Source organism: Cryptomeria japonica, chromosome 11 (genome assembly GCF_030272615.1).
Source record: "Cryptomeria japonica chromosome 11, Sugi_1.0, whole genome shotgun sequence".
In the NCBI taxonomy this organism is placed as follows: Eukaryota; Viridiplantae; Streptophyta; class Pinopsida; order Cupressales; family Cupressaceae; genus Cryptomeria; species Cryptomeria japonica.
The window spans coordinates 364,033,300-364,060,282 of NC_081415.1; the positions used below are offsets into that span (position 1 = coordinate 364,033,300).

The following is a 26,983-nucleotide window of genomic DNA, read 5'->3' on the forward strand; positions in this document are numbered from 1 at the left end:
AAGCTGCCTTTCAAATTGTGCAAGATGAATGCTAGGTCGTGCCAACATAAACAATGCCAAGACTCATCACTAGGAACTCAGGGACTCACCTGTTAGATCTTTTGTCATTGCACTCAGATCAACAGTCATCAGATGATTTAGAGAGTTCTGTGGGTCTGCCTTTACAAGATTTCTAAAAATGTAAAACTATTTGAATTTTTTAATGATATTTGCACCCTGTAGAGCTAACCAAGGGAAAAACATAAGACACTAATAAATTACACAAAAATGATCTCAAAAGCTAGTTTTTTACCTGAACTTTCCTTGATTGTATGCCTCAAATCTATAAAAAATTATGTCCAATTGCACAATGTTTTGTAAGTTATAGTGAACAAAATGTGTTGGTCCTAACCATAGTTCTGATACCACTTGCTATGATATTTCTTGGAAATAAATGCAAAAATCAGCCAAAATAGCAAACCGCTTTGAGGAGATGACATCTAGTAATCAGACTATATATATAAATATATAATATGAATTCAGTATTAGAAGTTATGATGGTGTTGGAGAGTTTTCTTCTTCCTTATGAATAGCTCTTGTAGCATAATCGCTTTGCTTTTATTTCCACCTTAAATAGTTGCCAGATTGAGAAATAAAAACATAAAATCGGTCCTCAAACTAGCAGAAGGCTCAAAACACTACAAAGAGCATTATGGCAAACCTGAAAGCCAACTGAACTTTAAACCATTACTAAATACCAAGAACCCAGCTCATGTGGAAACTTACAGAAAACCCCCAAAACTGGCAAACACTCACTGAACATAATGGTGTAAAAATGGGGACATTACATAATAATATATGTATTGTTGTTCTTTTTTTAATGACGATTTCTGTAAGAATATCTGTAAAGTTTAGTAGCCAGCAAAATAAATAATCTTAAAAGTACCTCCAGTCCTTGTGATTTTCTGTGTTGTCCATAACCTGGGAGTTCTGTTTAACAGCCCATAATCTGATATAAATTGTATTTTATTAGTATTAATGTTTATCAGGAAAACAAGTGGGCATTCTGACCTTAGACCTGTTCATTCTTGTTATTTCTTTAACTCTCATACTTATCAGTTTATTTACAAACCATTTTTTTTCATACTCTGGTATTGTTTTTAATTCATATGTGTGAATTTCAAATGCTAGAATGGATTATATTAGGTGGGAATTCGTGAAGGATGGGCACTCAATTATGCAATTGTGTTGCAGATTTCTTTTTAATTTTGTTAACCTTTTCTTGTTCCTGGTTGTGCACAGGTACATTGATATTATTATAGCTTATGTTCAAAAGATAATTGATCAAGGGTTTGCATATGTTGCTAATGAGAGTGTATATTTTGACACAAGAAATTTCCAGTAAGTATAAAAGATTTAAATGTGAACGGCCTTTGGTCTACTTTAATTGATATTTTGATGTTCATATTTTCTTCCTTAGATATTACAACATAAATAGATGTTTGAAAAAAAATACCAGTGTAGAGTTTAAGACACTGTCGGATGAACTGTTGACATTTGTCACGCAGGGAAGCAGGACACACCTATGCTAAATTGAATCCATGGGCTGTTGGAAGTTCTGAGCTGGCATCAGAAAGTGAGTCAAATTTTGATAGTAGAGAGAAACACAACAGCTGTGACTTTGCTTTATGGAAGGTACTTATTTTGAACTGAACTTAGTGGAAAGTATTGGTTTCTCAGTTTGTGTTTTTCTTTGTTACAACAAAGCAATTTTAACTGTTTTCTGCATGCTTACATCCACACATTTGTATTTTTGATTTTCATAGGCAAGCAAAAGCGGTGAGCCATATTGGGAATCTCCTTGGGGACAGGGCCGCCCTGGATGGCACATTGAATGCTCAGCAATGGCTAGTCACATTATTGGGAGATCAGTTGATATTCATTCTGGAGGAGTGTAAGTATTTCAAACTGCTTGCTGTTAGAAAATAAGCAACAATATATTGTTTGCATGATTCATTACTCTAAATTAATCAATCACCATATTGCTCTTAGCACTCATGGGTAAGGTATATTGTCCATATTGATGTAAGTTCTTTTTTGCATTTTTTGATGTCATCATAATATACAATAAGACACTGTAAGATTTCAAAGAACGCATAATTAAAGCTACTTTAAAAAACTGTTGTAAGTCAAAGTTTGGTCGAGGATTAATAAAACTTGTATCTTGGAGGAAATGTTGCAACCAAATCCATCATCATAATGTAGTAGAGGCCACAGATTGGGTCATTGCAAATAATTCGCAACCTTATAGAGTTTGGTGACAGAAGGGCCCAAAGGACCAAGAGGTGTAGCCAATCTATAATAAGATAGGTGAATTGTTGGAATGTGTTCAATAGCTAGGGAGATTGCGTGTGAGGGGAAATGCAGATATCCATCCACATGTTTGACATATGGGGCAAATTGCATAGGACAGAAGGGTCCTGCTATGTTGGTGGATAAACATTAACCCTTCCAACACACAAACTTGCAAAACTGAAGCACCAACTTCACACACTAGCAGCAATAAAACAGAAGCACCAACTCTGTTCTCTTAAAAGATCATTCTCAACACAGGCACCAATCGCTGAGCACACCCATCACACACAGATGGACTTCTCTTCAGTATGTATTGGCATCCAGTCCAAAATAAATAGAGATATGAAATGATTCTGCAACAGCAAGAACAAATAGACTTTTATAATCCAACTGCAAGAATGATAGTCCTTTTTTTATTCCACCAGCAAGATCAATGGCCTTTTATATTCCACCAGAAAGTCTGATAACTGTATGTCACCTTCAGAAATGAAATCGCCCCAACTGTAATGTCCCCACTTTAGTAGTTGACCAAGTGTGTGTGCATTAGCCTTGTTCTACATGGTCCTGAGGGGTAACGAAGGGTTTAAGGGGATCCTGGAGTGTTTTGGCCTAGTCATTTCCAGTTTGGGCCAAAACGAAGTTGATTTACTCAGTTTCAGGCATACTTACTATTTTTAGTAAGTCAGCAGGACATAGTGGAGGTCAGTTTTGGTGTTTGGATTTGATACTCCTCGGTGAGAGCTTTCCGACGAGCTATCACTCGCATTATTCGGAATCCGATTGCTAATACATTTTAATGGCTGAAGTTTTATTAAAGTAACATTTAATTTAATTGTAAAATATTAAAGTGTTACTCTAATATTTATTTTATGGGGATCTGTACCCAAGGGAGACATAAGTGAATATTTTAATATATGTTTTATATTGCTCATCTTTTATCCCACATTGCCCATGAGAGTTGAGTGGACCCTTGGAAAAAGAATAAAAGAAAGCGTTTGTGGCTTCATTAGATATGTTGAATATGAGAAGAATTGGTATGTGTGAGTTGCAGATCCGTTCTTGGCATTAGAGGACGTCTATCCTCTCTTGTGACATTCTAGACGTCATTCCCTTGGGGTTTGGCCTTTGGAATCCATTGCTATTAGCTTCATTATCAGGCAGATTGGGTGCATTTCCAGCTACAGGCAGATTTAATGTTTGTTCATATCTTCTTCCCTACTTGTTCGATGCTTATGCCATTTTGAGGAGATGATTTTATGAAGATATTGGACCTGTTGAAGACAAATTAATATTGCTGCAACACTATTCACGCTGTTACTATTCACGCGGTTACTATTCACACGATTACTATTCACGCGGGTACTATTCATGTCACTGTAGCAGCAAGATTGAAAATGATTGCTGGAGTATTATGTCAATAATGCTGGAATAATTAGTGAGTTGATAATCTGCCATGTATTTGATTTTATTAAAATCTGAAAATAACATCTTATCAGCAGTAGTTCAATTTTCAGTTTGCATATTATTTAGTTTCATTCTTGTCCATATTCTGTGATTTCAATTCCATGTAAAACAAACCAACATTTCATTTCCGGAGCCATAAGGGAATTTAAAACATTAAACGGAGAAATAAGGAGTTGGATGCAAACTGTTTGATAAAATTCTTAGCAGCAATTGGTATGGTTTTTGGGCATTCCAGGGTGTCCATTTCACCAACCTTTGAGAAGCTCAAAAAATTTAAATACGTCTATCAAGATTTTTACTCCCCAACATGTCTTTATCTCGTATCATATTCAGAAAGCTTCACAAATAGCTAAAATGATAAACATCTTATTTCAAAAAGAAGCCAACACTTCTTAAAAAGACCCGTAATTTCTGCACTACACCATATACACCATTCACTTTATCAAATTTTTTAATCAAAACAAAAGTATAGCTTCAACTACTACCCACAAATTTTTCAACCATGTAAAATCGTTCCAATATATTAACTTTTGTTCAAACCAAATAGAGCAAAAAACATTTTACATTTCTGCAGACGCGTTTCACTCAACACCGAAATCACATTATTTTTTATCCACCAAAGTTCAAGTGTCAACTAGAAACGAACTGCCTCATCTGAAAAACGGAAGTCTTCTATTTAAAAAAAAATAATTATCACAATGATTTCTGTCTGCACCATTTCCATTCCACTCGCTCTAAAAGAAACGCGATATACACCAACAACAAAACTGCACTCTTCCAGAAAATGTATATGACCAATCAAATAACAGCATGCCAAATATTTTCGGGCAAGCTCCGCTTTTTCAAAGCCGACACACACACCTTCATCGGTTATAATTTTTAAAAACAAAGTCATGGCATTACCACATATCTCCTCCACCATGACTTAAATCCTCACGTCTTCCATTTTTTGTGATATGTTTGACCACCACCCCTCCTATTCTCTGCTCCACGCCCCAAAATAGAGCCATGATAATTAAGCCAGCCGGTGGTAAATGTTTTAACATCTCACGGCTTCAAAAAATTCCAATAAAAAATTAACGCACAAATAAGCATATGTTTCATAGCCGCCATCAATAAAAAAATCGTTACAATACTTATCTCTACCTTCCACGGCAGCTAGGAAATAATGTTTTCACCTTAAATACATTTGATGCCTTAAACATATTCAGATGATGACATGGCAAGGGAACTGACTAGTCTGCTGACAGGAGACAAGTAAGCACACACACAGCTCAGGTAGGCAGCCAAGAAGCTCAACTAGACAAGCAAGGAGCTCAACCAAGTAACCAGCCAGCTCAACCAGACACATAGGCGGCTCAAACACACCAAGCAAGAAGGCAAGGAGCTCAAGCTAGCAAGTAGACAGCTCAAGTAAACATTGAATAAAACTTGACATCAATGACAAAAATTTCAACACAAATTACATTGTGTAGTGGCTCAAGGAAAATGCTCAAAAAAATACTATATAATATGAAGGCAAGTGCTTGTTCTCTATACTTCGTTTCTATGGGAAGGGCAATGGAGGACCCAGTGGTAATATAGGGAGACAGAAAGAGTCTCAGTGATATTGACTTGATTAGGTTCTACTAAGAAAAAACTTAGTGACCAAAAGAAACTGATTAGTTTGAACAATATGACACTAGAAGGATACAAGTTTAATGCAACTTTCATGCAAGTAGCCAGTGATTAGGATATAAAATCAAACTTTGCTCACTTATCTAATGGGAGCGTAATTGAAGTAGCTGCTTTAATGACTGATGCCACTATCTTTTGAGTCAAACAATCAATATCATTATTAACATTGCAAACTTGAGGATCATAAAAGGGTTCAAGACAGTTGAAAAACTCTCCAAAAACTCATTTGAGTCGCGAGTACTCCCAAGTCAAAATGCATAAAAACCCTCCAACGAGTTTTGAAAAACTCTCTGTGAGTTTTTCATATAAAATTCCCTTGTAAATGCAAAAAATGAGGAGTTTTATATAAAGAACTCCCCAAAATTCATATAATTAATTTTTTCTTGCTTGCAGTTAAAAAACACAATTTTTTATTGGTGGTAAAGATTTCAAAGGCCTTAATTAGGGCTTGGCTGCCCCTTGACCCCATTGAGGGTATTGCTCCCAAAACCCCACAAGAGGTGTGGCCCCTTGCCCTGCTAGGGGCATTGCCCCCAAACCCCCATGAGGGGCACTACCCCTCCTCATTGGAGTCTCCACTCCAAAATCCCCATTAGTTATTGGAATATGTCAAATAAAAAACTTGATTACAATGAGGGGGTGAAGGGAAATTGGGATAGAACTCTTGAGTGTGCCTACTTAGACATTATTATTGCACAACTTGCCTAAATTCTCTTTAGATGAGGCAACTTCTACATATGACATGGCTATTGGAAGTGGTATTATAACTCATTTAGAGTTGAACTTGTTTTTTGTTCTATGGTAAGTATCAAATTCTAATTTTAATTTACATATGATGGAAATTTGTAATATGCTCAACAAATTTAGTAATGTGTGTTTTTGAAGAATATTTTTAAACATTTATGTATATAAAATGTTCGATAAAACTGCCAAGTTTTTGCTGAGTTTTACTCGAGTTTTTGCTGAGTCCTGAGTTTTTAAAAATTTTGGGCCAAAAGAGTTATTGGCGAGTAAGAGTTTTTCAACTATGGTTCAAGATAAATGGAGAATTTTTAGAAACTTTCATAAGCATCATTTTCATCTTCATGTCCTCATAGGGTGCTAATAATGACAATAAAATTTAGTTCATTGTACAAATCAGGCAATCTGCTGCTATATTTGTGGCTAAAGTATGGATGATTGACCATTAACTACGTATGGTTTAGTTTTTGTTTTTGGTACATATTTTAGTAATGCAAATTTAAACTAGCATATACCTGTATATATCTGAGTCCGATGTTCATTGCATTATGTGCTGCTTGTAATGGTTTAGGTCTCATGTTCATGTCCATTAGGCTCCTTGGTTTAATGTTTATTGTGAGTGTCTCTTACCCTATGAGTTGAACAAATCCCTTGTGACTACTGGTTTAAGCAATCATTGCAAGGTGTTTTCCTTTTCATTGGTAGGTGTATCCTAATAGTGTAAGACTTGGTTATGCATGGGTTAGAAACATTTGTATTAGGCAGTTGTGCAAAGTTAGGAATGCTACTGAATATGTGAAACATAGTTTATATTTTTAAATTGACGATTGAATTGAAGGGAGTACACACAAATTGTTTCTTTGTGCTATGGACTTATTCCATTCAAAAGTTGGATGAGTTCTATTGTGGAGACAGTAGAGTTCCAATTAGACACATACACCGTTGAATCAACCCTTGTATGATTCCATGCTGCTAATCTTTGATAATACGGTACCACAATGTCAATGTTGTTCCAACACCATCATCTATATTTGACAAGCTCATATTTTTTTTTTATGTTAAAAGATTGAAAGCTACTATTTAAATCTGGTATTTAACTCCATGTTTTAAACTTTTATCTCACATACTTTACAAATTTGAGTATCATGTGACTGCATTTTTATTTAATAACATGTTCTGAAATTGAAAGATTTTTCTGCAGGTAAAACTGGTTATTTTTTAAAATTAAAAAATAAAATCTCATACCTGTACTGTTATTTGTAAACTTATCATGTTTTTGCCATATTATGGTGTGGGATGGTAATATTGTTCTAGATTTGAGTCTAAATATTTATTTCTCAGTGATCTACAGTTCCCTCATCATGACAACGAATTGGCTCAAGCTGAGGCATTCTATGGTTGCTCACAGGTGCCTTCCTGATTCTCCAACAGTCCTATGTAACAATTATATTCTGCTTCATGTAAGGAGACATAATAATTTGCATGGCATGGTCTTTCATTTTACTCAAGTTATCTAAGAGAAAGAGACCCTAGACCTGGAAAAATTGTTGTCTAGATGTTAATTCCCATTTGTTGTTAACTTTAAAATTGGGACGATAAAAATATGACATAAATTTGAAAAATTAAATCTAAGCGTTTGTTCTTCTGTCATAAGGGAGTTTTCACTCTTTGGCTCCAAGCATATTCCCAGCACTAAAAAATTGAGCAAAAAAAAAGCTAGCGACTTGTCTCCTGAGATTAATTTTGGTTAGATTTTCTGCCATCTAATTGGCTGCTAGATCTGCAACTGCAGTTATTATCCTTGTAATATGTTAGTGTGAGATCTCAAAATGTCTGTTTCCATTTTAATATCCCAAATCTTGTTTATTTGTAAGTACTTGCGCTATTCCTTGTTCACTGACCCGATAAATCGCATTGAGTCTCATTCTTCCATGAGCTTTTGCTATCTGTTTTCCTCATGCAATTTTATTTCTTCCAAGAATGCCATTGTTTCTGTCTTATCATTTATATCCAGTCTAGTGGACTAAAGACATTAATAAAGACCGTCTATCATTGTTTAAAATGATCCCTCCTGTTAATTCTGGACTTTCTTTTGAATATCCATCAAAATTGAGCTTAACCCACCTTCTAACAGGTTTCTTGCATGCATCCTACATATAATGAATTTGTTTAAGTTAATGACCATGTATGTTTTCCCAAAGCGTTTTTCTTCCATTATATAATTTTATGGACTTAGCTGATTGTTGGTCTTTGGTACCAGTTTTCTTAAGCTTGATACTCTCCACCATCATTATAACTTACAATTTCCAATTTACATAACAAAAAAAAAAAATATAAAATTCGCTGAACTTCATGGTTGAAGTTCGGAATTCAGCAAACATTTTAAAAATATATAAAATTCGTTAAAATTCACAATAAATTTGTACAAAAAAGAACATAAGTTTTTATTAGGGTTTTAGAGAACAAAATTTCTCAAATTCGCAGCTAGGGCACAACATGCGACAACATAAAAACAGTGGGTAAGCCGTGAGGAATTGCTTTGAATTGAGCTTCGTGTCAAATGTCAAATCCACGAGATCCGCCTCCTTTGTGATTACTATCCCATTGACCATCACAACCACAAACTCCGCAACTCTCTCCATACATCAGTTCCTTTGCACTCTTTCTCTATGGAGTCTGCTCGTAGTTGCTATGGCCCTCCACAAGTGGGGTGTCACGATTTCAGTTGAAATATTTAAACTTATCAACTTTATATATATTATTTTAAACTTTAGTATTTATAAACTATAATTTTGTGAATATGTTACTTATATTCTAAAACATTAGAATTTATATAATTCAAATTTAATCACAAATTTATTTTCGAATTTCTTCTCCTTGTCGAACTTCATCCAAATTTTATTGTTGCCGAACACAAACTTGAATTCAAACCTTATGACTTAGTGTATATATATGTGTGTGTGTGTGTGTGTGTGTGTGTGTGTGTTTGTTCCACAACCGTTTGGGACGGGGGGATGAGGAGACGAGGGGACAACGGGTCTAAGTTTGGGGATGGCGGGGGAAAGGTGGTGGGGTGTCGGGGTGGGTGGCTTTGCTGATATACATATAGTACTTCAAAAACTAGTTATGAAAAGATGTATAAGAATTATAATATATATTATATTATATTTACGATTTCAGTTGGTTTAGCAATAATTTCCTAGTGTTTGCCTTTGCTAATGAGAGGGTGTAGGATCAAATGCATTTAAAATGTCAAATTGTTAAGTGTGATCCTAAATTTTGTTTGAGTTTGAGGTCAAATTGTTAAGTGTGATCCTAAATTTTGTTTGAGTTTGAGGTTGCAACAAGTTTTAAATTTGTGCGTAAATATGTTTAAAGGAGTCTAGGTTGGTGATATTTTTGTGCCTAAGTGTCAAGAGGTCCTTTAGGAGTTGTTTTTCCGCTCCTAGTAGGTAGGTAAATTAAGTCAAACTTGCACTTTATCCTGATGGAATCCTCATTTTCTTGCTCAAAATTTAGTTAAATGGTGAATGTCCTAATTTATAGCAATGAAATTTGACATGTCTGGATACTTAGTGGTGCGAAAATCATCATATTCCTGATGGAAAACATATAATTGATGTCTAGAAGTTAGTTATCTTGATGTAGGACATTTTTTCCTATTCTTTTTGGACAAATTTCCAATGACCCATGATTTTCCCCACTCATTTTCCTGATGAGGGGCGTTTTTCTTCAAGTATCCTGATATATATCCTAATGGACCATGTTTTTCCACCAGGGGGCCCAAATTTTGTCCAAGTGTTGGAAATTATCTTGATGACCCACGTTTTTTCCTAGGGATGAAGTATGAAGTTTTATGCGGATGAAATTGACTATCTTGATGGAGGTCGATTTTCCCCAAGTCAGTTCATGAGCGGATTTAATGGAAATAAGTGCAAATGATTCTCCTGATGGGGAGCGAATTTCCCCAAAATGTGCTTTGTGACCGGAATTAATGAAGATAACTATCCAAATGGGGGTCGATTTTCCCCAAAAGTGGATTTTTGACTCAGCGAAATGAAGGGATTTTTATGCATCCAGACGGGGGCCAATCCCCAAGGGCAGTTGTGATGAGAAATGACGATTTTTAATGAGGATTTTTATCCAGACTTGGGGCGTTTTTCCCCTGCTGGCCCAAATTTGAGAAATGAAGATGAATTTGATGATAAGTATGGTTAAATTTAATTGTTTTTGCCTTAACAATTATTTAATGCCTGAAAACCATTATTTAATGACAAATTAATCATCCCAAGGCAAATCGATTTTCCTTAGGCAAGTATAAAGGCAAGTTTTTATCCCACATTGCTTGTGTGATGAAGTTTAAAGGCAAAAACATGAATAAGTATACCCAGCCAGCATTAAAATAATAATATAAGTGGCTGATGTGACAGTTAAGTGGCTGATTGGAGGCAAGTTGAAGGTTCCAGCTGGACGATTTTTGCCCAAGTGTCATTTAGACACCATTGTTGAGGGGAATCTCCAGATTTGTTGCAGGTTGCTGGTCACCATTGGAGACATAGGCGATTTCTGAGGTTTGGTGCCACCATTGCTTGGGCCACAATTTTCTTTGTGTGGCTGATTGCCTCACATATCGAGGGCGATCTGTGCATATTTTATTGGGCGCCATAGCTGGGAGTGACTGTGATTTTGCTTAATTGTTGGCTGGCCATCATTCATTGAGAATTTGAACACCATTGCTAGGTGCCATTGTTGGTCCAGGACTTGGACATTTCATCTTCAGACTGATTTTTCATTTCCAGCTATCATTGGTGAAGGGTAATTTTGTTTGGACAACATTTTTTTGAAGAATTGGGGCTTTTTGTGTGAAAACCATTGCTGGTGCAGGTCTGAAACTTCATTTCTAGCAGTGTCTTCAGATTGATTTTTCATTTCCAGCCACATGGTAGTGCCCAGGTGTGGCCATTTTTTGAGCTTTGGATGACAAAACAATTCAAGTGCAATTGTATGACATGGATGCGATCACTTCCAACCACTGATTTCCATCATTTTTAGAGTGTCTTAAGACTTTTGGAAGCCATTTTCAGACCTTGGGAGGGCGTATTCAGACTTTGTCCTCAGAAAACCAGACTTTGTTCAAACTTTAACATTTGAAATTTGTCATTTTCTGAGTGTTCTTAGACCTCCAAACTCAAAAATCAGACCTGAGACGTGTTGGGACAGCCAAGGTCATCCAACTTCAGACTTTCAGAGGGTGTATTCAGACTTAAAAATCAGAAAATCAAACTTTAATACAGCATATTCAGAGTGTATTCAGACCTGGGTATACTTTTTTGAGCTTCAAATCAGTCATTTTCTGAGTATATCAGGGTGTCTTCAGACTTGGTACTCAGAAATCAAATCTGAGACAACTTTCCAGCCTTTGAAGTGCAAGTTACAGGGGTGTTCTCAGACATTTACACTCAGAAATCAGAACTGAGACAACACATTTGATTGCATTTTCTTCCATTTTCTGAGTTTGGGAAGGTGTATCCAAACATTGCTCCCAGAAAATCAGACTTGTTGCAACATTTAGACACTTAAAATCTGTCATTTTCTGAGCATTGACAAGTGTTTTCAGACCTGGACATTCACTTTTGGGCACCAAATCATACATTTTTTGAGTTTATAGGGGTGTCTTCAGACTTAGCGTTTGTGATCAGACTTATCCAAAGTCTGAAAATCAGGTTTTCTGAAGACAAATTTACCAGATTTTGATCAAATCATTTGGATTTTCCAGAATTGTGTTACATAGTTCCAATTTTCTGATTGAATTTAGAACCAAAGTTAATTCTGGAAAAATTGTTTGGAAAAAGTGACGAAAATTGAGGTGTCTTGATGGTGTCCGGATTTCCACTCCATCGAATGGTGATCAAATCAACACAAAATTTTCAAGGACAATGAGTACCGATACGAGGGTTGGATTTCTACTTGAGGATGAAATTACAAAGGAAGGGACAAATCGATTCAAATGATGATCAATGACAAAGTAGTCCCTATAGGCATCAAATTTCCATCGAGTGAAGGAATGGACAAGGGTAATGCAGATGTTTTGAGGGCTGATCTGTCCGTTTGTGAATGGATTTCCCACCAAGGTTGAAATAAAGTTAATTGATTCAATGTTTATTTGTTTTGTAGGTTTGTTAGCAAATGCGGATGGGTAGGATCAACATTTCAAGGATTGGAAGAGGATTTCAAGACAAAGATTTCCAAAAGCAAGGATGTGGACTAGATCAAACATGAAGAAGACTTCACCTTGATGGTGAACAAATGAAGGAAAGCAAGTTCAAGACATATGCACAAAGGATTTCACATCAAGAAAATCAGGAACTACATCAAGGAATTTCAATATCAGAGAGCCCCAAGGAAGGAAATATATCAAGATTTTGAGATTGGGAAAAATTTCCAAACATGAGGATGAAATTGTTCAAATCTATAAGGAAAATTGATTAAGTCTACAAGGTAGGCTGAGGTGACATCCTAATCATCATTCATTCAATCAAACGGTACCAAGTCAACATTCATTCAAGGAGGGAATAAGTGACACATGACACTACATCAAATATTATTTATCTTACTTACCCTCATCTCTCATTGGTCAATGTAACAGTGGTTGTAACAAACCCTAATGAGGGTTTTTATCTTTTGATCTTGGCCATTGATCTTGAATCAATCTGAGCCATTCATTCATTGTAATGAGCTAACTATACAAGGCTTAGTGCTTTCATTTGTAAAGGTTAATAGAATAGTTGGTAGTAGAAGAGTGGAAGATAGCAGTTAGATCATTAGAAGTTAGTAGTAGAGTAGGAGGAGAAAAGGCAAAAATTGTTGCTAGGGCATGTAAATGGATACACTACTTTCATTGAAGTTATGGTGAATTGTGGCATTTTTTTTACATATTGCATGGTTTCTTATTCTTTAACCTCATAGTTTAGATCAAGTTTATTGATCATGATGGAGAAGTGCAATGGTATTTGATGAATTCCTTAAGTGTTCATGCTTTTGGTAGTTTGCTGATTGTAAGCTACTATGCAAAGTTAGCCTGAACCTTATGATTATGGTTGCTAAGTTCAATTGTTGATGTTTGCTCAAGTTGTGTCAGTATTGGGTATTCGAATGAATGATCCTCAATATGAAAATCTTTTGACTCCTTAGAAGATCTCACTAACTTGGTGTAGTTGTTGCTTGTCTTGGCGAAGCCAAGTTATGTTTGGGGGAAATTGTCTATGAAAGCACAATCTATTATCTTCATTGTTCTTAGGATTAGATTAGATTCTCTAAACCCTTTCCTTTTTGATCTTTCTTTGTTAGATGAGTTAGTCCCACGTTCTAGCAACGTCTAAGTATTCAAGCATTCATGTACAATGTAAGTAAGTCCCCTTGTGATTCCAGCATTATCACATCAAACCATTGAGCTTATCCACATGTCAAGACCTGACATTTTGTAACCTTGGAGTTGTCTCATTTGATCACGAAGCATAGCATTTGAGAGACTTTGTTCAAGAGAGGATAAGATACCTTGGTATTTTATTCTGTGTTCGATTGTGCATAAAAACACATCAACACATAGGTTATTCCACAAGATACATTCTTAGGCTCTCCCTCTAAGCCTAGACCTTTGGACTTAACTAAACAAACTCCAATGGTATTATCCCCAACAAATATTGTGTAATGTCCCATTTTATTATCATTACAATATCTTTGGTAGCTCCAACTTTATTGGAGTGTAATTAGCCTTTTTGGAATGGAGTTCATGTTAAAATAATATTAATATCTTCTATAATGGTCATCTTTTATTTTAAGTTGTCGACTTATTTAGCTTGTTAAGTTAGCTTTTTATTATGTAATTAGCTTTTAAGCTTTATTTAGCATTTAGCTTTTTCTTTTTAGTTAATTAGCTTTTAAGCTTTATTTATCTTTTAAGCTTAATTTAGCTTTCACGCTTAATTTAGCGTTTAGCTCTTTAATCTTTTACTTTAACGTTATGTTCTAATTATAGAACATCGTCTTGTAACCTCTATATATACGTGTATATCGTTCAATGTAATTATCCGATTATTGAATCATTCATTCAATTTATTTTTCATGGTATCAGAGCGGGTTGATGGGATTCTTTAAAGTTTGGCGAATTTTGCTTTTTTCCTAGAATATTTTCCAGATTTTTTTTTATTGTTTTTTTATAAAAAAAACGATTTTGCTTTTTTGAGGGTTTCAAGGGTTTCTGGTTTGTGGGCGAATTTCTTTGTGTTGGGCAACAGTTCATGTTTTTTTAAGGGTTCTGGAGATTTTCGGGCCTGCAACCTGGAGGTTTTTTTTGCAGATTGAAATTTTTTCTAGGGTTTCTGCAATTTTCGACTAAGGTTTTGACCCTTCAGTTCAAGTCGAAATTTTATTCTAGTTGCAGATTCTTGGTGGGTTTTTCAAGACCTCAACTGGGTCGTCGTCAGATTTTTCTGGGTGCATCGTTTTCCATGCCTCAATTTTTGAGCCGTCGGATTTGCACTTTGTTTTCAGATTCTTGGTGGGTTTTTCGAGAGCTTTTCTGGGTTGGTCTCAGATTTTTATGGGTGCCTCGTTTTCCATGCCTTGAATTTTGTGCTAACGAATTTGCCTAGTAATTTAAAAATAGTTCGCAATTTCTGCTAATTTTGTGGACGTTGGGAAATTTGCTGTTTTTTGGGCACCGTTTATGCTGTTTTAAGTTTGCCAAAAAAATAAATTTCATTTTTGGGTTTCTAACTTTCTTCCATACCTCGAAATTTGTGCCTTAGAATTTGTGCCAAAATTCTCCTCCAGGGTTTCAGATTTTTTGTGCAGTTGCTTCTATTCTGATTTTTGAATCAGATTCTTCTGTCTCATGCTTTCACTAGGTTGACCTCGTTCAACCTCCATTTTTGTGATGGCATCTTTGACCAACATCATGTTGGAACACAGTCAAAAGTTCAACAATTGCCACAACACTTGGAAACAGTGCATGTTCACGATATCTAAATATCGTTGCCTTGATCAGATTGATTTAGGCTAGACCTCGTCCTATAGGTCCCAAGGTTTAGAATTTTTTCCTTAAAAATCATTATCTGTCATCTGCAAAGCTTGCGTTGGTTTTATGATTTTTTCCACAAAAAATCATGGGAGGGTTTTCACGATTTTTTCCTCAAAAATTGTTCGTTGTGTATAATTTTCCTTAAAAAATTATCTCATCTGTAATCCGCGATATTCGCGTAAGATTTCATTATTTTGGGGTTTTACTGTTTTTTTCCACAAAAACGATGATTTGTAACCTCAGATTTCTAGGGTTTTCACGATTTTTTCCTGAAAAATTGTTTGCAAGGTTTTTTATGATGTTTTCCTCAAAAATCATCTGTAATACGCGAAGTTCGTGTGGGATTTGTGATTCGCAAAGTTCTCTGGTTTTAATCGATTTTTCTCCTAAAAAATCGAGCTTTGTCGCAGTCAGTTTGGGTCGCACCTGCCAGGGCGAACATCTGCAACCGTGGTATCTTGCAGTTAGTTTTGGAGTTGGTACTCTTCTGCAAAAGGGTTTGCTGATTTTTTCCTCAAAATCATTGTTTTAGGCTTCAGTAATTCGTGTGTGCCAGATCTCTAATTCGTGTGTGAAGGCTACATTCGCTTGGATGGCTTTTGGTACTCTTGGTCATTTACATTCTGCAGATCCTGGGAGGGTCTTTGTAGCAACAAAATGTTCTTTGCATCTGTGATCATAACACCTGCAGTGTTTTCTGTAGGGTATTGAGTACGATGACCATTAGGGAGGGTGTTAAAATAATATTAATATCTTCTATAATGGTCATCTTCTATTTTTAGTGGTCATCTTCTATTTTAAGTTGTCGAGTTATTTAGCTTGTTAAGTTAGCTTTTTATTATGTAATTAGCTTTTAAGCTTTATTTAGCATTTAGCTTTTTAGTTAATTAGCTTTTAAGCTTTATTTAGCATTTAGCTTTTTTTTTTAGTTAATTAGCTTTTAAGCTTTATTTAGCTTTTAAGCTTAATTTAGCTTTCACGCTTAATTTAGCATTTAGCTCTTTAATCTTTTACTTTAACGTTATGCTCTAATTATAGAACACCGTCTTGTAACCTCTTTATATACGTGTGTACTTTATATACGTGTGTATATCGTTCAATGTAATTATCCGATTATTGAATCATTCATTCAATTTATTTTTCAGTTCAGATAATGGCATTGTGTTTTGGTGATCAAGAAATTCCTAATATTGATCAACAATTTTGGTGGCCTCTTGTTCATAGTTAAACTTTTCCTTTTGTATTCTTATCAAAATTGTTTGGTCCGTTTCATATTTTCCAAATACCTGCAATAGTTCATTCATGAATTCTTGAAATGATTTCATATTGCTATGGTCACTTTCCAGAAGCAATCTGAAAATGATCTTCTCACTGTTAACTGCATAAACTGGCAATATACACTGCTCTGATGCCACTATAAAGGCCTTACCTGGAAATTCTTACCGAACTTTGGAATTTCCACAATTTATGATGCATAGGCGTTTTGGAAAATATATTGCATATGATGAAATATGAGATATTCCTGAGTGCAAACACTGAGAGTTGCTGCTACTAACATTTAACAGTATAAATCCATCATAAAATCATACCATTGTTCATATAGCTTATATAGACATTTCGTGCAATGGTTTGCAGTCAACGGCGTTTCATCATATTTTCACATATAATCACCAAAGATTAAACTTATTAACTTCACATGTTGGGAACAATCTTTTTAAATAAAATTATTGATTGATATGAATACCAGTTATCAATTGATGAATACATGCATTGCTGTTGAAAGTTGTCACCTCCAAAAATTCCTTCAAAACTGAAAATACTAAACAAAATGTAATATTAATAAGTTCAAATGCTAATCCGTGCTGTCACAGTCCAATCAACATTCCCATTAGTCGAATAAATATTTCATTTTAACCCTCCTTTATCTGTACAACATCCTCCAAACAAGTATGACGGCCTTTGAAAGTGTACGGCAGCTTTAATAAACTACTATCCCCTTATTTAAATGTGTGCTGACTTCTTTTAGAGATTACCAAATGCTGTGATAGGAAATATTAAGGCCTCAATGTCTTTCTCTATGCATCTCACCTTTCTTTGGTTGATTTGTAATGGTAAGGCTGTGGGTACTCAGCCATAAATGAGTATTATATGATTTTTAAATCATTTCTTCAATGCACATAATTCACTTACCCAGTCTCACCTTGTGCATACTACAACTTCAGTTTCAGATACTTTCACCATCACCACAAATACAAATTTATAATTTGCCTGCAAATTTAAATAAATTTGTATCTGAAATATAGGAGCTAGAGAGTGTCAACCAAAATCCCAACAATACTTCTATCAATTTGCACATGTGTGAATTTTGGATGAATCCACCAAGTATTGATTGGGTGGGTTGTTATCTATGGAACTGATTTTCTCTTTAGGGTTTTCATCCTAGGTTGAATAGTTGAACAATAGCTTAGTCTCCCAAAGAGGGTTTCACCAAATTGATTAACCAAGAATGAATCAAATGAGTTTCTACAACCTTCTTTTAAAACTGCCTATGGAGCTTTCTGGAATACAAATTAAAGAGGCTAGTGCATTTTAGTTTGAGACCACAAATATTCCTTAATTGTTAACCCAAGTCTAGCTCCAGTAGGTTTTCAAATCATAGATGTCAAAAATCTTAGTCTTGAAGAGTTGATCATGTTGCCTTGCCTTTGGTAAAGAACTCTCCACCTTGTTGATGCCCTCATTTCCTTCTTTTCCCTTGACATATAGTCTTGTCTTTGAGTCTCTCCTAGCTTATTTGCATGTTTTTGTGCACATCTTACCAAGCATTTTGATAAGGTACTTGTTCTTGCATGGAGTTCGAATCACATCTTTGGTTTTGAAGGTGCTTTCTTGGCCATATCCTTATCTTTCAAGGTTTTTCTTGGTAGTGTTTAGCATCCCTAGGCTTTTGTTTTTCTTGGGTATCTGGACCTAATCTAATTCCTTATTTATTGCTTATTAGGACCAGTCCTAGAACCTTATTTCTTCTAATTCCTTATTTATTGCTTATTAGGACCAGTCCTAGAACCTTATTTCTTCTAATTCCTTATTTATTGCTTATTAGGACCAGTCCTAGAACCTTATTTCTTTGTTCATAGGAACTGTTGTGATGTTCTCACACATCGCCCCATTGCAAACAGGGATCCCCACTTTTTGCTTTCTAGGATTAGTTGTCTTAGCTAAGCTGTTAGTAGTTGTAGGGCCTTTTGCTATTAGCCTTTCATTTGAAGAGGTGCACTTTCTCAGGTGGCTAGGCAATGGTAGATTCGTTTCTCCTTCCTTCGATTGGAAAGAGGTCGAGTGATGTCAATTTGAGTGTAGTAGGTAAGGAAGGTCAGTTGCTGGTTGAAAAGGCAAAATTTGACTAAGTACATGAAGTTTTCCTTTGCTCATTCACAGGAATTCACACGCCGTCCTTTGCTCCCTTCTAGGAGCGAGTACGTCTTCCTTTGCTCATCCTTTGGAGCGAAATTCCTCTTGAGGCCTTTCCTAAGGCTAATTTGACATATCCACACACTAGGAAGGCAAAATCATGAGGTTTGAACTAATGAAGCAAAGTCAGGGGAAAGGATTGAACGAAGGGTCGTCCCTAAGGTCATGTACCTTGCTCACAAATTAGAGCGAATTTTTTAACAAGGACATGTACCTTGCTCCCAAATTGGAGCGAACTTCTCCTAAGACCCTGTCCTTTGCCTCCCATTTAGAGCAATTTCTTCCTTGAGCCTTCTTAAAGGTTAAAATTTGACATGTGGTTTAAAGATTTAAGATATGATTCAATGAAGTGAAAGAAAGTTGGGCAATTTAGTTAAAAATTTGTTCAAGATCATGTACATTGCCCCCCAAATTGAGCGAATTTGCTATGAAACCCCGTACCTTGCTAAGGACATAGACCCCCGTACCTTGCTAAGGACATAGACCCCCATACCTTGCTAAGGACATGAAACCCCGTACCTTGCGAAGGACATGTACCTTACTCATTAATTGGAGCGAATTTTCATCAAAGGACATATACCTCACTCACAAATTAGAGCGAATTTCTCCTTAAAGCCATGTACCTTGCATCATATTTGGAGTGAAGTTTGTCAAAATCGTGTACCTTGTCCAAAGTTGTGAGCGAAATTTGTTAAAATCATGTACCTTGCTCTGGGACTGGAGCGAATTTATCTTGGATCCATCCCTTGCATCATATTTGGAGCGAATCTTATCTAGGGTCATGTACCTTACGTCATATTTGGGGCGAATTTTCCACCAAACCTCTCCCTTGCTCTTAAATGGGAGCGAATCTCTTTAGAATTGTGTACCTTGCTCCATGTTTGGAGCGAATTTTGCTCATGACTGTACCTTGCACCTAAATCAGAGCGAATTTCAACTAAGATATGTCCTTTGCCCTCCATTTGGAGAGAATTCCACTATTAAGGACAGCTTAGACATCAAAACAATCATTTGGACATCAGTTCAAAACATTTTCTTCTCCAAAAGTGAATTCAATCAGTACAAGGGTGAGTTCAGCCACTAAATAATCAGATCCAGTAATCAAGAAGGGCGAATTCTATCAGAACAACAGCAAATTCACAAAGGAAGGAGTGAATTCATTAAAAGGATAACAAATTTTCTCAAGCAAAGGATCAACCTCCCCTAAACCTGCACCTATCAGATCTGCAAATCACATAAAATCAGAGATTAGGTCAAATTAAGAGATTGTATAAGCTGTATATCATATTTGTTTGATGCTCATTTGTTTGTTTTGCAGCAGGAAAGGAAAGAAATCAGAAAGACCAGATTGGAGGAGGATCGAAACAATCATCTGGACATCACTTCAAAACATTTTCTTCTCCAAAAGTGAATTCAATCAGTACAAGGGTGAGTTTAGCCACTAAAGAATCAGATCCAGTAAGCAAGAATGGCGAATTCTATCAGAACAACAGCAAATTCACAAAGGAAGGAGTGAATTCATCAAAAGGACAACAAATTTTCTCAAGCAAAGGATTGACCTCCCCTAAACCTGCACCTATCAGATCTGCAAATCACATAAAATCAGAGATTAGGTCAAATTAAGAGACTGTATAAGCTTTATATCATATGTGTTTGATGCTCATTTGTTTGTTTTGCAGCAGGAAAGGAAAGAAATCAGAGAGACCAGGTTGGAGGAGGATCAGAGGAAGTATCTCAAGGAGAGAATTTCAACATCAAGGTCAAAATACAAGAAAAATTCCTTCAAAGAACTTCAACAAACATCAAAGAAGAAAAGATCTCAAGGTGTTCGAAGGCTCTCACCACATCATGGTAGCATGAGGATATCACAGACTGTAAAGAAAGATCATTCAACTACCTCAAGGCCGTGGTACATAAAGAAAGATAACCCACATGATGGAAGAATGTTTGACAATCTTGAATTTCCTTCGAGAATCCAAGAATCAAAGTCAGAATATTGAAGAGCTACATTCAACTAGGTGCACCCTTCATCAAGTATATCAAGAACAAGGCTTTACAAGGCCTGCATCGAACATGATCGAGGGAGCAAATAGTTTCAGAAGAGTTAATCAAAGTCCGCTTCTCGTCATCATTACACTGAGCAAACTGGATAATGTTGAGTATCAAGAGATATTACTCAACACTCTTTCAAGATGAAGAATCTGATCAAGTTTACAAGTGCAGGATTGAGGTGGCATCCCAGTTGCTACTCCACCAATTAGAGAGGTCCATATCAACATGTCTTGATTTAATGAACCAAGCTCACCCATGGATGCACAAATTCCGATGTACCTACCCTCGATATCTATTGGTCCACATTCACTGAAAGTAATTTTCTCATTGGCTAAGGAGAGTTTGTTGTAACAAACCCTAAATAGGGTTTCATTGTAAAATCTTAGCCAATGATGGAAATTCAATCCTAGCCGTTCATTGTAAATGAGCTCTCTATATAAAGCTCATAATCTTCATTTGTAAAGGTTAATGGAAGAAGATAGACAATAGGAAGTTAATAGAAGAATAGATATATTAGAAGTTAGAAGTTAGATTAGAATAGAAGGAGGAATTGTTGTCAAGACTTGTAAATGAGATACTCTTTTCATTGAAGTTATGGTGAGATGTGTTATTTCAACAAGTCACATGGTTTCTACTTCTTATTTGTTTTCATGTTGATTAGATTGAATGGAAGAATTTGTTGAATGCATTTTGTGTGGAATCCGTTTAGTCCATACCACTAGCCTCTTGCTGATTGTAAGTGTGCCTTGCGTGGTCAACTGGAATGATACGAGCCTAACTTCAAATTGTTATTCGTTCGTTGTCTATGCATCAACTTGGATGATAATCAATGTTTGATGGTAATAATTTGAATATCTTCGAAGTATCCTTAGAAGATTGCACTGAGCTTGCGTCAAATTGTTCAGGATGATGATGAGACCTTGCCCAATAAGATTCCATCTAGTCATTCACTCATCTTCTTACATTCTATGCTTTAGGAATAGCGTAGACTTCTCAAACCCCATCTCTTTTGCTCTTTTTTATCTTCCAACTGAGTAGATAGGACCTAAGTTCCAACAAATCAAGCAATTAGGCATTCAAACGTAAGTCCCCTTGTGATTCCAGCATAATCACATCAACCATAGGTGCTTATCCACATGTCATGACCTGACATACAAGAACCTTGGAGTTGTCTCAAGCGATCCTTAAGTGAATCTTCAGCATTTGGGTAACTTTGTTCAAGAGAGGATAAGATACTTTTGGGTATTTTGTTTTGTGCTTGCATGTGCATGAAAAACACATCAACAGGAACCTAATCTAATTTTTACCTCATGGCTATCTCAACTTGTTTTAACCTTAGCTTTCGGCTTTTGGATTTTGGTCAATGGTTGTCACTTGCTACATTTCCTTCTTGGTTCATTCAGACCTAGCTTAGGCCTTGCCTTTTGGGTATATGGTCCCTTGTCATACAATATATTTTAGAGCTATTATGCGCATGATTTTAGTCTGCATTAGGCATGGTTGCATGTAGGCTCATTTGTGTGTGGTAGCATTGCATTAATGCATATAGTATTGAAATACAATGGTTACATTGGGCAATTTTTGATGAGAAAATGAGCATTAGTTGCTGCCTTAATGGGCAGAATTGGACATGTGTGTGCCCTCTTCAGTAAAAAAGCAAGTCAAGGTATGCCTATTTTATTGTACAACATTTCTATAGTCATTATTCTAACATAGCAAAAATCGGGAATAACTTGCAATAACTTATGAGTTATTGGGACTTGGACCTACTTGGAATCTGATTGAATTGGATCAGCGTATGTTATACAAACTTTGGTGGAAGAGTCAGTGAAGATTTGGGAATCCATAACAGTTTAATTGGAATCTGCAATTCAGTTACGATATATTAAATTAATCAGCAAAAAGTCATGAAATTAAAAAAAAGCTGATTGCTTAATAAAAATAGAGACAAAATGCAGATGAATTTATCATGAATAATTCATGAGTTTCTGGAAAATCTTGCTATTATTCATGAAAGCCAGCCCACGATTTTTTTTAATTTCGATGAAAATTTTAGATTTCTTTAATTTTCTGATTTTACGTAGTATTTTCCCAATTAAATCATGATTAATTCAGAACCTTTTTATCTTTTAGTTTGCCGAGTTAATCCCTAGAACTTTTTTTTTTGTGCTTAGCTTTATGCAATTACATTATTGCCTTTATTTTTCGCATATATTTTTTTGACACCATCCCTTGCTTATATTATGTGGCAAGTGATGAGTCTTGGAGGGGCATATATAATATATATACGCTCAAAAAATTCTTTACTGACATTTTTTTGTGAAGGGACTTGTTGATGATTGTGAATTGTATTATTGCTGGTCTTCTAGTTGCCAAAACCCAACATCATAGCCCTTAGAATTTTTATCTGGTCCATTTCCGAAAAAAGAGTTGAACAATTATCTCTGCCCGTGAGAATCGCAGGTGACCTACGTGTGGATTTTCCAATTCCCTCTTGGAAAGATTAAGAAGAATTCATTCAAAAAAGCACACTATCAGAAGGACTTAAGGAGTAGGTGTTGAGGATTTGCTACAGACCAACATTAAAGACTTAAGAAGAAGTATCTATTTTACTTCCTAGGTTACCTCTTTCCTTCCAAATGTTCAACCAAAGCTCCTGAAATGCTTGTTATTTATATCGGTTGTTATATAGTTATTACCTTGCATATTGTCTTACTATATCTATACTTGGTCTACATTTCTTGTGTACTTTACTGGATAGATTCTTACTTATATATGTTGCTTCTTTGCTGCACATTCAGTAGTACATAGCTATTTCATCCGAGGTTATGGTAAGAGAAGCCTTCTACCTTTCCCCATTTAGAGGTTGATGTATAGACTTAATATCATAGTGCATACAAATTGAGTATTTGGTATTTACAAATTTCTGAAGCTGAGGTATTTCTTCTTGATCTTTGCTGAAACATCTAATACAGTTTCATAATAGAAAGTTCAGGCATCTTCTAGCAGTCTTACATTACTAGAATGTTAATAGGATTGTATAGCGTGGCGTGTTTAAAGTTTTCTAGATTTTTGAATGGAGATTGAGAGTTATGGAAGTTGTCTGTAAATGTTTTTGATTGTAAGAACTCTAAATAACTTAGTTTTTGACTTAGCATTACCTGATGATTGTTGTTGCTATGGGGTATTTTCTTACATGATTCATGTGTTAACAGTGGGTGAATTATTTCCTTCATTCTGGTCACCTTGCTATCGAAGGCCTAAAGATGTCAAAGTCTCTAAAGAACTTTATCACAATTAGAGAGGTATTTTTTATGTTAAATTTGTATATTTCAATATTTATTAAAGAGGGGAATTGATAATATTTTTTCTATCACTTCATGACATGTCTCTGGCTGGTCTTATAAATTTTCCTTATTTTCATTGTGTTGTTTCTTGAATTTTCTGTTTACATGTAGATTTGAAACCAAAACGAGAGACCTCAAACCTATGTTTTTACTAAAACTAGTTGCTCTTGATTCAATCTTTATTTAAGTTTTACTTTACAGTTTAGTTGATAAATTGTGCTTCTCTTCTTGAATGTTAGCATATCATTGTTTAAACAATTCACCTATCTCCATCTTTGATTTATTTATGTGTCTCTGGTCGGTATTATCATTTATTTGAATTGCATGGAGTTGTTTGTTGTATCTTTTGAGTGCTTAGCTAAAGTTAAAAGAAAGGATAGAAACTGTAAATCTATTTTCTAACTATATTTATATTCACTTGATGAAATTTCTATTTATCTTCCACTTTCCAGTTTAGCTCATAAGTTGAGCTTACATACCTTCTCGAGTGTTATCATATCTTAAATGATTCAACTCATATACATTTATTTGGTGCTTGTACTGCATTGTATGGGTTCAGGTGATGCTTCATATGGAGTGGTTGTTCATTTTGGAATAATAAATTTTGAACAAGACACCATGTAGACTGATCTGATCGGAAGGAAACAGATACTTGAGGAACTTTTATTCTTACTGAAGGATGGGAAACATGTAGAATGGTTAAATAATTCGTAGTTTATGTACTAAGTATGATGCAAATACTAAATATAAACCATTTATTTAGCTAACCGATAGAATTAAATATGTATGTGATGGGAAACATGTAAAACGGTTAAATAATTCGTAGTTCATTTATTAAGTATGATGTAAATATAAACCATTTATTTAGCTAACCTATAGAATTAAATATATATGTGATGTCCCCATCTAAACAAACATTATAGTTATTTCTCAAAGCATCTTCGTAAAACATCCAGTGAAGAATAGTTAATAAGATTGATTGTGTGGGATTGTTTATCATAGTAAAATATCACCACTATAGCATCCATCGTACATAGAGAAGATAATGGAGGTAGCAAGTAACATGGTCAAACAATCATCATACTCATCCACCGATTATCATCAATTTGAGTGGAAGCTTTATCAGTTCGGTCATCAAAGGATGATTATAACATACAGTAAGAAATCTGAAAAGCAATATAATATGTGACAACATCGGATATCCTAATTAGTAATTACAGATCTGATTGTGCAAAGCTATTATCGATGCTTCCAAAGAGTAATATATATTGCCAAGAAATTCATTTTTCTGGCCATTGAAGAATCAATGAAGGCATTAAGCAATCCATATTAATGTTACCATAAGAGGAAGTCTGATTATATGATCTGTTAGTCAAACAAACATAGCATCAGTTCAAATTAATTATGACTAAGACATTACAAAAGATGGCGATTATCTAAAGGGGTGTGATGTCATTAATGACTATCATTAAGATTATTTTCTATGCTAACAAACAATGGTCATGGAAGGACAAGACATGACCCTTCAAGAAATAGCTATTCCAAAAGGGCACGACCTTAAGAGACAATGGTATAAAAGGATTATCCTGTTTGCCCTCTAGGCGAACAGTTTAAGACATACAAACATAATACTTAACGAGAAACAGTAATGCCATAGATACCAGACAATAATACTAAGCCAACATAAAAGATACCATTTCATTCATAATCGTGATATTGACAAGTTACATTACAAGGTATATAAAGGTACCGAGGGGGTGCGAGGGACAACCGTCGCACTCGTAACTACCAACCCTCAGTTACATTACTAACAAAGTACTTCTTAATTAATTACTGTTTATTCCCGTACGTACAATATTAATGCCAACATCATCCCCCCCAAAAAACAAGGTCATCTATTGACGACTGGAAACAAAATGGGATGATTAGCAACAAAGAATTCAGGACTGAGAATGGGGTGGAGGAAGCATCCCTGGTGAGGAGGGTGCCGATGCACAGGGTGTGGCTGCCAAGCGTGCCCGTAACTCATAGACCTGCTCAGTCCTCAGCTTCAGGTCCCGCACTGCAACCATCTGGCGCTCCATAGCTGTTTTCACCATCATCGCCGCCTCCAAGACCTCTTTATCCTTCTGCTCCACCATCTCTAAGGCACTATCCAAGCTGCTCTCCAACATAGTCCTGTCCTCCCGAGCTTCCTCCAACCGTGCCCCCAAGGCATCCCTCGTCGACCTCTCCTCGGCCAACACTACTTCCAAGGTAGCGCGTTCTACGTCCCATGAGGCCTTCTCCCGAGCCAATTGCTCCCTGTGCGACTCCTCCATCTGCTGGAGTCGAGCAACCAACTCTTCCCGTGTCGACACGGCCTCTTGGCGTTGGATCTCGGTACCCTGAGCAATATACCGTGTCCTCCTCAACTCATAGTAGGTCTCACGGAAGACCTGCTCTATCCTCCGCAACAATGATTGTCTACTGGTCTCGCCAACCTGCTCCCGGAGGCCCCAATCCTCCAACATCTGCAAGTTCTCCGTAGTAGGCCACCCTCTAGACTCAAAACACTGCGCAAAGTGTGTCGTGCACTTGCCCCTCATAAACCCAATAGTTGCTCCAACTCTCCATCTGTCTTGGCATCTCCCTGAGACCTGGCAGAGGCTACCATCCTCCGCACTTCGACAACCATGTCCGCAAGAAACTGCTCCAATTCCCTGTCACCCTCCACTCTCAGAGATGCTAGGACATTGTGCCCTTGGGCATCCTCGTGAGGGCTTTGCAGTGGCTCATCATGAGGGGGGCTCTGGATCAACTCCTCCTCCTACCCGGG

General features: G+C 36.0%; 1 protein-coding gene across 1 annotated transcript in view; it reads left to right on the plus strand.

Annotated features, from left to right (window-relative positions):
* LOC131049219 (uncharacterized) overlaps positions 1-26,983 on the plus strand; it is a 214,579-nt gene that overhangs the window by 88,111 nt on the left and 99,485 nt on the right. Inside the window, exons 8-12 of the mRNA XM_057983262.2 lie at positions 1,282-1,380; positions 1,548-1,674; positions 1,806-1,933; positions 7,558-7,624; positions 24,034-24,123. Coding sequence (XP_057839245.2) covers positions 1,282-1,380; positions 1,548-1,674; positions 1,806-1,933; positions 7,558-7,624; positions 24,034-24,123 — 511 coding nt within the window. The remainder of the gene's footprint in view (positions 1-1,281; positions 1,381-1,547; positions 1,675-1,805; positions 1,934-7,557; positions 7,625-24,033; positions 24,124-26,983) is intronic.